This window comes from Aptenodytes patagonicus, chromosome 10 (assembly GCF_965638725.1).
Source record: "Aptenodytes patagonicus chromosome 10, bAptPat1.pri.cur, whole genome shotgun sequence".
Lineage (NCBI taxonomy): Eukaryota > Metazoa > Chordata > Aves > Sphenisciformes > Spheniscidae > Aptenodytes > Aptenodytes patagonicus.
Genome location: NC_134958.1, coordinates 11,943,693 through 11,959,606, shown reverse-complemented (window position 1 = coordinate 11,959,606; position 15,914 = coordinate 11,943,693). Strand labels below are relative to the sequence as shown.

Here is a 15,914-nt window from a genome sequence, read left to right as displayed (position 1 = left end):
TATTCACATTCTTATGGAAATGAATATGTTTTGTCCCTCACAACCTCTCAGATTTGCGTGCAGGGATTTAATAAGATCTCTGATGCCAATAAAATCACATTTAAATTAGAATGTAAGTCAAAATGCAATGCCTCAGAGCAACAACAGAAGCATCCTAGCCTATAAAGATGCTGAAACGGATAGCATGTAAGTAGGAACTAAGAACTTCCAAAGATGTGTAGTGATGATGAACCTACATAGGAAGTAAGTCAGTCAAGCATGTCCTTGCATACAGTCAGTGCCCAGATGGATGCGTAACTTCTTTGCAACACCAGCCTGGTTGTTAGGTTCTGGATCTAACCAAACGCTGCGTAGGACACTAAAGATAGAGTTTATGAATTCTGCAAAATAAATCTTTTCTCCTAGGAACTGTTCAGCTGCAAGTAGCTTTGCACTGGAGTTTCTCAGATCAATGGTTCCAACTCCAGGAACTGTCTCAGTACATGGATTGGGATCATTGATTTCGCTGGAACTTAGGCAAAGCTACAGCATGTGCAGCTGGGACAGGGACACTTCCTCACCCAGTGCACATGGGGGAACCACAGGGAATGGTCATGCTCCACTGCTCACGGAGTACTGGAAGAAAGAAAATGATAAGGCTGGAAAAATATCAAGAGGAAGAAGTTGAGTTGCAGGAAGACCCTTTCCCCACCACAAGAATAAAGTCTACAAGACAGTAGCGTTCCTCCTTACACACTGTAGACCATTCACAGCTATAGGTCGCTTCTCTCAGCTGCCAAAGAGCTAAATCTCAGCGCCTTTCATCTGCTCTGGGCGCAGCTGCCCGGGAACTCATTTTGGAGTCTGCAGACTTGAGGGTGATGAGAAAGGCCATCCTACCTTCTTACCCGGGGAGCGGATTAAAATGAAACGGTTTTTCTTTTTTAGTAGCGCACGCAGTTCCTGGCACTTGTCATAACTCTCCAGTTCCACTGTTTCTATGCACTTCTGTTCGTCCTGCAGAGAGGGAATGAAACATCATTATGAATAGGAGGTACTGAAATCAATCATATACCATCAAACTCTGCGTGTCTTCCCCTTGCATCTGTCTAAAAGCTCTTCTGCCTTAAAAATAACCTGCGTGCAGACAGCAAGCCCCCATAAATCAGGCTGACATCTCACTAAGAAAACACCCTAGTCTTTAAGCTACAGGCCGATTTGTGGCTAGTAGTCCACAGTGGCTGAGCAAATATCATGTGGACAGTAACACCAGCCTCTGCCATCTCTGTTGGCCTCATCCAGGGATCTGCAGCCAGAAACAAGGCGGGAAGGTCTTTGCCCATCATCCTGCCCCAGCCACAGGTTGAGAATGTGCTGTCAGTCCCAGCGTAGGAAGGAGAAATAACATGATGCACTTTTATAAACCTTCCTGGCATGATCTCAGAGTGCTCCCCAGACTTCTCCTTCACGTGGCGACACTGCCTCCTCGCCACAATGAATGCAGGAGATGTTATTCTGCTTTTTCACAGGGAAGACGACGCAAGCATCATGACGGTCCAAGCAGCCCCCCAGGAAGCCCAAGGCAGAGCAGAGATAAGAGGCGAGCCCTGCCGCCATGCCAAGCCTCAGCAAGGTCAGTGGGACCCACGTGTGACGGGGACACGCTCCTGTTGCAGCCACGCTCTGAGCTGTCAAAATGCTTAGGATTGGAAATACGGTCCTGTACAGCCAGCAAAACTGTCAGGGCCAGCGTCTCAGTGGGGAGTATTTATCCCTGGTGTATCTCCACTGATGACTGCTGGCTGCGATCTTGGCTCATTTCTCCCAGTAACATAACTAAAATTCCACACGTGGTACGTGGCTCAGTTCAGCTGCGGAGCACCATCCCTAATAGGAATCACAGCGTAATGCTGGGCAGATAATATTCTTCATGTCTCAGTAGCCCAGAAGAGACCAAAGCTCCCTTTTCCTAAGTATTACACAAATAAGCAGTGAGAATCGCAGCGCAGTTCTTGCCGGTAAAGTGCTAGAGTCAGCATGCCTCATGAACCTCTCTATTACCATCCTAAATTAAAACCGCTGGCCATGACCATCCCCAGCTCAGGCTCCGCTCCCAAGGCAGCTCCTTGTACCCATATGAGTTTGTATTTAGCAATTCCTGTAGCGGAGAGGGGGTGTGGGATGAGGAAGCGTGTCGTAGCCAGGAAGCTGCTGCGTGGCTGGAGGCAGGGAATGGAGAGTTCAGAGGGAAGTGGGCTGTGGGGAATTTCCTCCTGTTACCACTTGACATTTAAGTCGCTGTGCAGAGCTCAGGCTGTGTTTAGGTTTTTTTAACCCTCCTATCTGGGGATGGGGGCCCGGCAGAGCCAATGCCGGTACGCAGAGCAAGTTCGGAGCCACTGAGGGATGTCTGGATCTAATTTAGGTTTATTATTTTAATGACATTACTGTTTATTTCATTTAACACTGAGTAGGTGAACATGACCAGAGAACTGGGAAAATGTATACTAGGAGGAGGAGATTAATCCTGCCCAAACCTAAAACCTAGCGGATAAAATCCTGCTGATGTTACTGAGCCCTTTGAAGGCACAAGGCTCCTACTGCAATCCTGGTATTGCAATGTCACTGCAAAAGGACAGGGATGGAAATAAGAACCCCTCAGTGGCCAATAAGTGACAGAGAAGGGTGAGGTCAGGAATACATGCCTCGGGGATGGGTGATCTCATCCTGGCCTTTGGTGGACGACTGCCCACATCACAGCACTGCCACACAGCCGGTGTGGTTACCAGCTCCGATGTGAAAGTTTGCTGGGTTCAGGACGTAGGCAGCTTGGCAGCGCTCCGACTGGAGACCAGCATGAAGGCTCCTGCCCACCCTCCCCGCTCTCAAGAGCAGCTCTGTCTGCAGCAGAGCCCAGTGGCCCAGTGTCACCCTCCTTGTCCATGCCATCCTTCCTGCCTCTTGGAAGGTAACCTTCCCTCTGATGCCATGCAAGCCATCCTCCACTTCCTAAGGACAGTGGAGCACCGAGCTGGGGGACAAGAAGGACTTGGCAGGGTGGAGAGCTGTGTTTTTGCCATGACATTGCCTTTTGGCATCCAGCTGCCCCTCTCCTCCCTGGGGAGGCTTGGGGGACTCTGGCCTGGCCAGGGAACAAGAGCAGCGAGGATGGGGACATGCAGGACCCTGCCTCCCAGGGGCAGTGGCTTGACTGTGCAAGCTATGGCTCCTTCATCTCAAAGACCTGAACTTCTCAAGTAAGTTATCCTCTTCAGGGAGGGCGGGGAAGAAAGCATCCAGAGAGATAAGAAAACTCCATGTCTGAGGGCAAAGGAAAAGCATCTGAGTTCAGGGAGCGCCAGAATGGGGCTTTTGTTTCTGTTTTACCCTTGGCACGTGGCCATCCCCTCTCTGTTAGCCTACCTGGGTCACAAAGAGATCCTTTATGTTTGTCCTGCACCACTAAAAGACCGAAAGACCCGACCCTGCCACAGGTCTCCAGGTCCCTTCAACCTCCTGGGACCTGGAGGATACTCAGCATCATGCAGAGACAAGGTCGCTTCCAGAGGCCTGCCCCAACACATGGGTCTAAGACACATGTTCTGGACAAGCTCCCACTCCATTTGGTCTGTAGTGTCCCAAAGAAGTTAAAGCAATCCTTTTACATCGTTCTGAGACACAGAGGTTGAGTCCTCACTCAGTGGTTGCACCTCCCTGCAGCCCACAGCTCACAAGGTTGTCCCACGGTGCTGCATTTGCTGCCAATCAAGGCAGGGAATTCCCTTCAGGCCACCTTTCTCTTTTCCTCTACGGATTTTAGGGCTTGTTTTTTAAATTGCTTTTGTGCTTGCTGTAAGGGACAATCAATAAGATGCTTAAAATCCTGGTACAAAACCCGCTACATTCATGATTTAACGCAGAAAACTAATTCCATTAGCTATTTGTGGAGCAGACGCTGCGACTTAAACATGTATGTGTCTGTAAGCTTGGCCCTTAAGAAGAAAATTACTAAACACCTAAACTTATCAATGCATGTGCTTAACCAAAGAATCACACTTGGCAAACAATCTCCTTAACAAAAAGTTGATAAAAAGGGGAAAAAAGACCCACTGAAATTTGTATTTATATGAAGGTAAAATTTCCAGCAAAGACCTCTTCACTTCACTGATACACAGAGGCTGTGACCCTCAGTGTACAATGTCTAGACTGCCTGAAATGATAATTTACTTCTCCATCTGGGGATCTCAAAGCGTTTTAGTAAATCACTTTTGGGTATACATTGCTATCACTTTACCAGGGGCAAAATGCAGATGTTAACTGCACGACTGTTAAATGCTGAGTGGATCCTTTGGTCTCTAGAAGACTCTCTACCTAGTAGGTTTTTTCCCTGTCAAATAATACACTTTAAAAAAAACCCAAAACAACAAAAAAACAACTCTAACCACTAGCTGCACTGTTTAGGGAAAAGAAACCAAACCCAAGACTGATACTTTCTAATCCATGGAGTGATGATATTGATCTGTGTAGCCTCTCTGCATAGGATTGCCTGTTCTTCAGATGCTCTCTGTGGTTCTGCAAGGCGTAATTTTTATTCTTGCAAGAATATACAGAGAGAAGACAAGAAACCCCATTAGAAAATAACCTGCCCGCTTGGTTCTTAGTTTACGTGAGGGTACAGATGTGGGGTGCTGTAGATAGAGGCACAGCAGATAATAAGAAATCCATCTCCTTTCATTTCACATCTGCTGAAAGAAACCTGAAGCCCGGTGGGATGACTTTCACCCCCCATCTGCTCCAGGTAACACAATAGCCACTTGCCATTTGCCTTCGGGAAGTAGCTCCGCTTTAAACCAAACCCAAAGCCTGACTAACAGATGCAATATGGGAAACACACTCCCAGGGCAGGTCAGGAGCACATTCCAGGAGATTGCTATTGATGATGATAAAAACAGTATTTGTGTTCTGCTCAGAGTGTACTTTCTGGTGACATGGTACGACGTTATTGCCTGCATCTTGTGTTGGCCATCCCCTCTGCTCTTGTTTTGCACACACAAACCTCAGCTACAAGTGCAGCCAGCCTCATGCAATTGCATAAACAAGCGTGCCTGCATATGAAACCACTGCTAAAGGCAATATTAGCACCTCCTTGTGAAGGGCTCCAACACAGGAGGGACTGATGAAAGCACCAAGTGTACAAGTCACTAGCTCAGTTCCTGGAAATCTGATGGGCTCAGACGGGTTGAAATACTCAGCCTCTAAACCTGCCCTCCCACATGGAAGCTGACCTGCCTCCCATTTAACCCATTTAGGTCTAACTTAGGATACATATGGAAAGGTGCTTGTATTTCTGTTGCCTGAGGCTTTACCTCCTTTCTTTTTCTAGGGCTCCAATTCAGCAAGCAGTGAATAATCCCATTTTAAAATGTTTCGGTCTGATGACAGTCTGGGATGCTGTGTCCGTCTTCAGGGTCACACAAAGCAGGGCAGGTATGTGGAGAAGGTCCAGGGGAAAATGGCAGCTTGAGCTCCAGAAATAAAAGCCACTGTAGCATGCTGCGCCACAGACTCTCCTTTGAAATTGGGCAAGGCCCTTCTCATCTCAAAAACTTAGTTCCCCAATTGTAAGATGGAGATAGCAACACTGCCCTAACTCACGTTAAAGGAAGATAAATACAGTAATAAACATGAACTGCCTCAATTCTGTGGCAACGGGACCCCTCCTGAGTGCAGAAAATTGCCATTTCCTTTAGTTCCCCTGTAGTAAGTCTGCACAATCACATGCTATCCTATTGTGCTACCAGATAATTTTGTAGCAATTTCCTCTCCTAAGACATTTGACTTCACTGTAAGCCAGTTTAATAGCCTATAGATATTAACATGATCCCTTATTTACAATAATGGGACCTTGTAGCTACTGTAGCTTACAGATGCAATTTATTACAGGATGTTACCACAATCCGCAGGCTACCAGAAAACATTATGCCTGGTTGTTACAAATGCCATTTTCCTTGTTGAGATAATAAAATAACCCTTTAAATGATTGGGATTTTTCCTTCTTCTGAACATCTGTGAAAATTAGTCTTACTTTAAAAGCCTCCTTTTCCCTTGTGGTAATGAGAGCCTCCATATATCTTGTTTTTAAAGGCATGCCCTTTGAAAAAACCTACGTCATGTTTATAGATTTTGAATCTGTGAGTTCCTGGAGCTTCAGCTGGAGTCAACAGGTGTCCGGGACACTGGGAAGCAATCTGCAAAGAGTCAACAGTTTGCAGGACCAGGCTGCATCTCTTTGTGTAAGAGAAACCCCCACCGCTTTGCCTGCCTTCCAAACTGCTCATCACCTGACATTAACTTCTCATTTCATTATTCTTGCACTCTTCATGACATTTCAAAATGAAGAACAAACGCCTCCGGAAAGCTTTGGGATTCAGGAAGAGCAGGAGGGTTCAGCGCATGGGAGGAGGTAATACTCTTTAACCTAAACTGTTTAAAGCAAATCTTCTTTATTAGGCAATAGTATGTTTTTAAAAAAAACAGAACCAAACTAATTTGTCTGTCCTGTTGTTCCTGAAACCATCACAGCAATGCAGCTGCTGAAACATTTCCCCATTCTTCTTCCCTTGACACACTGCACAAAGCTTTACATGATTTTGGTTTTATATCATCCTGATGCCCACAAATGACCCAGATCCCCTTGTGTCAGACACCGCACAGGCACGTGGTCCTTGTGCAGACACACAGTGAGAAATGCTCCTCCATCCTGATGCACACACGAACTTCAAGCCACCATACACCAGCAGGGCTTAGACTTAACCACCCCTAATCTCAAACTTCTCTGGGTTGTAGCTTGTGCTCTGCACTGTAATTTCTAACTTTTGGGGCAAACTCTGCTCTTGCAGAAGCCCCTTCCAGCCCAGGAACCGAGGGCCTGACTCAGGAAAGAGCCACCTTTGCAGCCCAGCAGGACCAGCCCTGCACTCTCCATTCTTCTCACATGAAGATGCAGGACAGATTTGGCTTGGCTCTTATTTCTCATTTGACTGGAAACAGCTCCAAACGAGGCCATGAACTTAAGGCACGCAATTTATCTAGGGAAGTCCAGGACAAGGCTCCCAGGGGTCCTTCGCTCAGTACTGGCTCAAGTAAAGAGAAAGGATGAGCCAAATCCAGACTGTGTCCCTGCTTAAGGAGGACAGCAAGCACTCACAATCTCACCCTGTGTCCATCGGTGGCTAAATGAAACACTGAAGAGTCTGGCTAGCAACAATTTGGGCTGCTTGAGGGGTGCCAAACAGCTGCAAGGTTGCCTGCCGTTCCCTCAAGTGGCAGGTGGGAAGTCAGCCTGCTACAATCCAGTTTTATCCTTTAAACGCCAAAAACGCATAGCACATATCCTGCTTCCGCCCAAAGCTTTGCTCTGTTCGCCTTCTCACAGGATGTCCTGCCCCCATTTTTTTTTTTTGGCAATAGCACTGTCAAAATATTTACTGGCTAAAATATTTATAATATATAATATACTCTAAAATGCAGCTGCTGTCTCCTCTTTATAGCATTTACCCTTCCTGGAGATAACTGGAGAAGATCTTTTGAAAGGAATGGGCTGGAGGGAAGAGTGAAAAACACAGGAACGTGTGTCACCAAGGGCCTGATCCTGCCCCTCATTCAAGGCTGTTAGCTGTGACCATACCTCATCCTCAAAGACCACAAGCTGCGTTTTCCGTAGCTGGATGTAACGATCCTTCCACAATCCCAGGAGCCCCCCACTGCTTTTCTTAATCCAGCCATATTTCTCCGCAGTTGGAGCAGACTTTGGTTTCTCTGAGACCTCTTCCTTTGTATCCTGCAAGGACAGAAGGGAGAAGGAATTACGTCAAAAGCACTTTCCATTCATTTAATGAAAGTCATCAGAAAGCCTGCCCAGACAAGACCTCAGCACCCACCACATGTGGTCTCTCCCCACTACATCACAAGGGAAAAGACTGGCATCTTCCAGAGGAAAACTCAACCAGCCGCCACCCCAGAGCCGCCACAGGACTGGGGAGTGGACATGGACCCTGGCCACCCCTGGGAACACTGTTGGGATGGCAGCAAGTCCACCTTGCTCCTCTGTTTCCCCAGTGGCTCTGCTCCCCTCTCTGTGGAGGTACTCCCTGCTCGCTGTGCACCAAGTGCTCCTTGAAAACGAGCACCCTCCTCTCCGCTTTGCTCCTCCAGCTCTCTGATGAACCCCAGTGGGATGGATCCTGCTGGCATCAGTAGCAATGCTCATATTTCAGCCCACAGCCACTTCTGTAAGCTTCTCCTCTAGGTCTCTACGCCTGGTCATCGCCCCCAAACCAACTCCCGTGGGCAAATCCACAGCACAAGGGCCAGGACTTCATCACATCTGCACTAAAATGTTCCCGGCAGGCTCCTGGGTGGTTTGTAGGCAGAGGGAAGGACCAGCAGAGAAGGCAACACCAAGAGTGGGGTTTTTTTTGTCCTGCCTTTAGCTCCTTGCTGTTTGTCACAGCCTGCTCTCACCTGCCCGCAGCAGCACGGGGAGCCCCAGCATCCTGCACTGGGAGGCTGCTGGCTTCCCAGGCCTGGTAAAAACCAGGACATGCATAACTTCCCTGCTTTGAAAAAACCATCAGAAATATCCAATATCAATATTCTCATCAAATGGAGACAGGAAACCTAAGACACGGAGCAGGGGCAGCCAGGCTTATTAGCTGACTGCCTTCACCAGCAAACTCAGTTAAAGATGAGAGTTTTCCTCTCCTCCAGTGGGCTGGAAGAGCCTTTGCAAAGGCAGGATCCCCATTTGCCTCCCTTAGAGCACCCCACTGCTCCCAACACCCCGTGGACCCCTCAGTAAGCCTCTTTCCCCAGAGCAAGGCAAGAGGAATCCCTCACTGAGCCAAATCCCCTTACACAAACACCTCGCCAATCTTGTGACTTGTAAGGAGAGGCCAACCCCAAATCCTCCAGTGTCCTCCCAGGAACCCTACTGTCCCCCCAGAGTCGGTTTCCTCCATGTCCCCGACTGTAGTAGCAGCAATCCCACTGCAGAAAGGCAGCACATTTGCACAAACCAAGGATGCACGACGGGACGGCAGAGCCCCAACCGTCCCCAAATGGCCCTCGCTAGCTGCTGAATGAAGCCTTTTCTCATAGGAAAAAAACCCCAAACAAAACAAACCGGAGCGGCTGGAGCTCAGACATCACGTTTCATAACATGAGAAAATCCCATGTGCATGGAAAGGAGTCAGAGCTGGACACTCCTGTGGCCAGAAGAGAGTGAGGACAGAGTGAGTGAGTACGGATGAGCTCCAAAAATTCGGAGGAGATCCTTGCTAATAAATCTGTTTTCATGCACCAGACTCCCAACGAACACGCCCTTGGACAGCAGCTGCCATCGGGGTGAGCTGTTACTCTAAAGAGGGAACTTGCACCCATAAAAAGAGGAAAAACAGATTAAATACCCCATGCACCCGCATTTATCCTGATCACCACTAAGGTTGGGAAAAGGCTTGGCTTTGCAGGTAGGCTCAGGTGCAGACCAAGCACAAGAAACTCAGATAAACCGTGTATCACCTAAAAGAAAATCAGGCGGAAATCTGTAACATCCTTGGTGCCCTTTGTAGAAGTTATTTTGATTGTACCGAGCTGTGTTTGAAATGGCCACAATACAGGATGACAGAGCATGAAAAAGTTTTCCGGGAAACAAGGGGTACTGCATGTTTTTTTTTAAACTTGACTTTTTAGGTTGCCAGGAAGTTGTATTCAGTTGTGATCTGCGACTTCAGCAAACATCAATTGCTGCACAAATATAGACCTGCTGGTTTCCTGATCGAGCACCCTTTTGATGTCATTTTTAGATAACTGGGCACGGACTTTAACCTCCCTCGTAGCAGTTTTGCATGGATGTAGCTGTACGAAGAGTTTATTTGAGTGACTCCAGACCAACAGCTGCCAAAATGTTTTTACTCCTTAAGTTTTTTTTGCTTTGCAGATGAATTTTTCCTGCTCTTTTTCCCCACCTGGCAGAAAGGCTATCTGAAATCACATGGCAAATATGCCTATCTGTGGCCTCTCCTGGTGCTCTGCAGAGTGAAAACTACCCTGTCTCCTCTGGTTTTAAAATAAAAGTACTCCCTGTGAAGACACAGCACTTAACATCTACCTCTGAAAAAACAACCTGCCCCAGTAACCGTTTTTGTTGGAGTTCAGGCTCATGCCTGTACTTCTGCGCACGGCAGAGCGGCAAAGCTAGGGCAGGGCTCGTCTGGCAGCCTGCGCTGCCTGCGAGGCTGCCTGTTCCCCGTGGGCTGGCCAGCTCTCCAGCCTTCCAGGGATGGTACCTCCCCTCCATGGCATTGCAAGGTGGCCTTGCAGTTCACTCTCTCCTCAGGCCACTCGGGAGCCCTGGTTGGAGCCACCCAGCTGGAAGGAGCCATGCATGGGGTTCCCTCCACACCAGGCGGGACTTCCCGGCTGTGCCGGCATCTGGGAGCATCCGCAGAGAGGATCTGTGACTCCGAGCCCCCGCCTACCCCAGCTGAGCATCCCAGGAGAGGGAAGGCGAGATGAGATGGAGAGTGCTGGTCTCAGCAGATGACAGCAGCCATGAGCAAAGGGCTCTGCCCCCCACACTGCGCAGGAGTCACCTGAGCCTGAGCTGCCCGGTGCCTCCTCCAGTCCCCGCTACAAGATAGATGTGACGGGTGCGATCCTGTGCTCTGCGGGTGCCGGGGGCTGCTGCGCTGCCCGGGCTCTGGATCAGCAGCTCCCGCCATGCACACACACAGCACGTCGCAAGATGGGGGTGCAGTTGCTGTAATCCCTCGCCTGCAGGTTAAGGGCGTAAAAAACCAGGTGATGCAACTTGACCGTTTGTTCCTGTGAAAGCAAGAAGAGTCTCGGAGACGGTGCCTGACATTTTTGCAGATTATTTTTATGCCACCCCTGCCCCGAATTGGCGAGGGGAGGTTGGCCAGGGAAGGGCACCGAGAGCAGGGCTTTGTGTCCATCCTGCGCTCTCTGCCTGCAATTCCACGACTAAAACCAGAGCACGGCACAAAGAGATGAGTTGCTGTTGTTAACTCAGCTATATGTGGGTATTCCTTCTGCAAGAAATACTAAGATATCCTTCCTGGGATGTTCTTGGGCTAGATTCGTTCCTGATGCTGGTGTAAATCCATGAGAAGAAACCCCCTGACATCAGCCAAGCGAGCCAGTGCAAATGAAGGAAGAACTGAGATATCCCGATGCTGGCTCATGCCAAAGGCATCGCTCCCAAAACCAATCCATACGAGCCATTTTTGCAATTTGTATCACGGTGGCATTAGAAGTGAAACATGAGTTTCACTCTTCCAGCCTGGTTTAGACTCACGTTTCACAGCTCAGCAGAGATGTCAAATCAGGGGGACAGGATGGCTTTTTATTTAACAGTTAGGCAGTTATTTTTTTCCCTCCCCTGGCCCTGTATTTTAAGGGCCCACAAACCCACATACTTTTCATGTCTTCCAACAAAAAAAAAACCCCAACAGTTGAATCACGGTGGTGCTTTTACAAGTTACATATAGTGCACAGAAGCGTCTTACCCAGTTACAGTAACTTCATTTAAAGCAAGCAACTCATTTATCGCACACTCCCCTCTAGCAAGGCACTGATGAATGCCTCCCAGGAGACAACCTGCATCTCCAGACCTCCACTCTTTTTCTCCCTTTCCACGTTATCTTCCAAGCCCGGCTGTTAGCGCTTCCACTTCTCCCTGACCTGCAGGAGCAAAACCATCTCACTGGAAATAAACTGCTCTGATCCATGTGGAACTTGGGAAACTGCATCTGACGCCCCCTCCTGAAAGCAATCACCGGAGGATTCATTTATCGTTAATGAACAGCGTCCAGTGAGCCGGTCGATCGGTACTGGGGAGACAGTGGGGCAGCCGGAGCCCTGCCAGCCCTCCTCGCCCCAGAACCCCAGAGGCCATCACGAAGCCCCTTTGGCCGGCGGGTGCCTGGTGAGCAGGGACACCAGCTGGAAGCAGTTTCTTGGCTGTGGATTAATTTCATGGATGCCAGCGGATAATAACAATTCTCAGTCACTACCAACTTGGGCCGCTTTGTCATCACCCTGCTGTTTCAAAAAAGCTCTCATTCTTGTCACAAAATGTTGGGAGCTGAAATAAGGGGCTGGGGGCGGAGGGGGAGAGACAAGCCACAGCTACTGGCATTGCATGTACTAGAGCCTGAAGTCCTCCGGCAGTCTGCCCTACCGGGAGCTTTCTTTGTGCATGAGGAGCAAAACCTCATTTAAGGAAAGGAAGCAGGAATAATTGGGCGGCCAGATGAGGGGAGAAAACGACCTGTTTAACTTGCTAACAAATTTGTGGCATCTTAATCAATCCGCGTGGGGATGGATTATTGGGGTGTGATCCCATGGACGTGAAAACCTACACGTGCAGGAGAAGCACCGCTGCCCTCCTCTGAGTAAAACCCGTCCCAGGCAGACACGGAGGAGGAGGACAGACTTGGGGAAGGCTGCTAGGTATGTGGACATGGCCAAGCTTGCGGTCTGACAGAGGCCCAGCTCCAGTACGGAAGCACAACACCCCAGCAAGAGTCAGCACAAGGTGGCCTGAGCAAGCGTGGCATTCGAACAAGCCCGAGTCTGCCAGCACTCGTCCTCCGGCAGCGCCAACATTTGCCCGTCAGCCTCACCCGGCCCGGTTAGAAAGTTTAAAAACCCAAAGAGCTCTCGGGATGCTCTGTCCCAGCGACTGCCAGCAGCTCCAAGCACCCGGGGGAGCACAGAAGGCAACGGGGGGCTGCTTGGGAAAAGGGACCCCCATCCTCTGGGTCTCCATTTCTGCCCCCCGTGCTGGGGCTGCCCCCGCCGCCGCCTCCCGCTGCCGGACCCGGGCGGAGCGGCGCCGGGGACGTCCCAGCGCCGGCGGAGACTCCGAAGAAGCCCAAAGTGGCCGGTGCGGTCCTCCGTCCCCCTCCCCGGCCGGCAGCGGCGGCGAGGGGCTCCTGTCCCGCCCCGGGGGTCCCGTACAGCCCCGTCCCGGGGGCTCCCCCCCCTGTCGCGTCCGGTCCGGTCCCGGTCGGACTCACTTGCTCCATGGCGGGCCGGGGCCGGTCGCTCCTCGCCGCCCGCTCAGGGGCTCCGCCGCCGCCCCGCTGCACCGCTCGGCTCCGGGCGGGCGGGCATGCCGAGCCGGGCCGTGCCGTGCCGAGCCGGGCCGTGCAGTGCCGGGCCCCGCGGCTCTCGCCTCCGCACCAACTTCTCGGGGAGCAGCAGCGGCAGCAACGCCGGGTTTCCGGCGGCTCCTGCGCTGCGAGCGAGGAGGCGGGGATGCCCCCGCCGCCGGCCCCGGCCCCGCCTGGCCCGGCCCCCCCCGCCTGGCCCGGCCCCGGCCCCGGCCCCGGCCCCACTCGCCGCGGGCGTGGGGCTGGGAGCCCCCGGGACGGGCTGGGTCTGGGGGAAGGGGGGATGGGACTGAGCCCAAGGGAGGGGGTCCGTGGGATGAACAGGGTCCCTGGGGACAGACGGTGGCTGCAGGGTGGGACATGGACCGTGGGGTGGGACGGGGAGGACAGGGTCCCTGGGGCGGGACAAGGAGCTTGGGGTGGGAGAGGTCCCCAGGATCCCCAGGGTCCCCAGGATCAGATAGGGCCCCCAGGGATCAGGTCAGACCCCTGCGGTGTCGGAGGGGCCCCAGGGTCAGGCAGAGTCCAGGGTCCTGGGGCACAGGGTGGGACAGTGTCCCTGGAGCTGGGGTCAGGCAGGGCCCCAGGAGCAGCAGAACAGGGCACAGGGTGCAGAGAGGCGAGAGGTGCCCTCACGGGTACCATCATGGCACTCTGGGCATCATGAAGCCCGTGTGGAGCAGTGCCTGGGGCTCATGGTCCCTGTGGCATCGTGGCTCCCTTGGCTGCAGCGCAGCGGTGGCTCCTGGCAGTGGGGTGGTCTCAGGACAGCAGGTTGTGGCAGAGGGGTGATGCAGTTCCTTAGCCCAAGGGAAACAGCTGGGGAATGGTCTTTGGTGGCAGAACTGGTTAATGCAACTAGTCACGCTCGGAGCTATTGTTCTCCACTGGTATTCAGCTTTGCAGACTTCTGCTTCTATTTCAGGCCTGCCGGAGGGCTCATGTACCCAACAGCCTGCCTGTTTTTTCTTCTAATTATTTCAGTCAGTCTAAAAAAAGATATTACCTCCCTCTGCAAACCTTGCCTCCATTGTTCTCAGCAGAGAAGATAAGAAGGAAAGGAGAAGAAAAGTCTCGACACCCGTTACCCCCAGGTTAAATGCTCTTCTGCATAGGTATGGCAAGTGCTGGGAGGAAAAACAGGAGACCGCTTCTGCTAACCAGAGGTGGAAGAGATACCAGAGCATCCATCAGGGCTGGCTGCCCCCATCCTGCAGGGCCAGGGGATAATGGAGGAGCCGGGAATCACCCTGCGACACACCAGGGTTTGAAATGAGAAATCCTGGTGCTGTCAAGGCACCTTGACAGAGAAATGACTGCCATGTCAGCAGAAAGACATCCCGCACAGGGCGGGGAGGAAGGAATAGATGTGCTGTGATGCATCTGGGTTTTGATAGGAGGCCGAGGCACCAAACGCACAAGGAAAAGTGAAGGGAAGACAGACGGGGTCTAACTGGCCATCACTGGTGTGAGCGGGGAGAGGACAGCAGCGGGGAGGGGATGCATCATGCCCACCGCCACAGTCAGGGCATTGCCCAGGCACTGCACTCTCCCTCCCTCTCCTCTTGCCCGCAGGGTTTTTGGGCAGGACCCCCCTGTTTGTTCCACTTGCACAGGGCTGCAAGAGCAGCAGGGGCTGAGCCAGGACTGGAGTTCCTAAAAGCAACTACGCACAAGTAATTATTAGCAATAATTAGCAAAAACACACTGATGGCATCTCCTTCGTATCAGCTTAGCTCCAGGTTTGGCAAAGGCTCCAGTCTCGCCTAGACGATCCCCTTGTTGTGTAAACACCTTCTGTGGCCTCCCCTGCTCTTCCTCCGCAGCCAAGAGCCAAACTGGGCAAAGAAAATGCTGCTACGAGCGCCGGCGATGGCATGGAGGGGCCTGGCCAGTGGCCGGAGGGTTGTAAGCATCCTTCAGATTTCTCCTTTACCTGGCACAACATGCACCTCTGAAAGATTTGACTGGAAAATGGTGACAGGCCATCATCATTCAGAGCTGTCGCCAAGCTGGTGTTAGCTCTCTGCTGCCTAACGCCAGGTGGGAGCTGGTTTAAAAACATTTTCTTTGTTTAATTTTCCGAGCCATCAAAATAGGGCTTCGGGTGGGGAGTGGGAGCATCCCAGCTCAGCCACAGGCTTCTCCAGCCGGTGCGTGAGAGCAAGGCAGGGTGCGGCAGTGCCAAGCTCAGCTGCGGGACGGTGCCAGCCATCACAAAATGAATTATTGAAAAAAGCTGATATTTTAGGCAGGCTTTTAAAATGGTAAAAAAAAAAACCCACCAAACCAGAGTACCAGAAATGTTGTTCAGTATTCTCTATTTTCCCGGCAGGGCTCGGGGGGGGTGAGGGGAAACCTCTGGCTTTACAGATAGGGTGTGGGCTGTGGTTCCGACTCTCCTGGAAAATTTTAATCGGTGAAAAAGTGAATATTTTTAGCATGCTGTCAACATGCATGTGAGGACATGTATGCTGTAAGAGCATGCGACGCGGGGGCTGCATCCTTGTGATTTATCAGCTGTCCTCACCCTTGCAGGCAGACCCAGAGAGAGCCACCGCGACCCCGCCGGCAGGAACGCAGGAGCAGCTGCTGCAGGGGGACCTGTCGTCTGCAAGAGGAATTAAGGGAGGATGCTCATTGCACGAGAACATGGAGGCTGGTCCAAAAATGCTGCGGGGAGAGGCGTCGGGCACGCGTCTGCAGCCGGGGTCAGGCTGCCCCTTCGGGGTGGGA

General features: G+C 51.5%; 1 protein-coding gene across 1 annotated transcript in view; it reads right to left on the bottom strand.

Moving 5' to 3' along the window:
• PLEKHO2 (pleckstrin homology domain containing O2) overlaps window positions 1-13,198 on the bottom strand; it is a 29,486-nt gene extending 16,288 nt beyond the window's left edge. Inside the window, exons 1-3 of the mRNA XM_076348048.1 lie at window positions 13,083-13,198; window positions 7,667-7,819; window positions 880-996 (exon numbers count right to left, since the gene is read on the bottom strand). Of these exons, the coding sequence (XP_076204163.1) occupies window positions 880-996; window positions 7,667-7,819; window positions 13,083-13,091 (279 nt within the window). The 5' untranslated portion in view covers window positions 13,092-13,198. The remainder of the gene's footprint in view (window positions 1-879; window positions 997-7,666; window positions 7,820-13,082) is intronic.
• Between the last annotated feature and the right edge of the window lie 2,716 nt (window positions 13,199-15,914).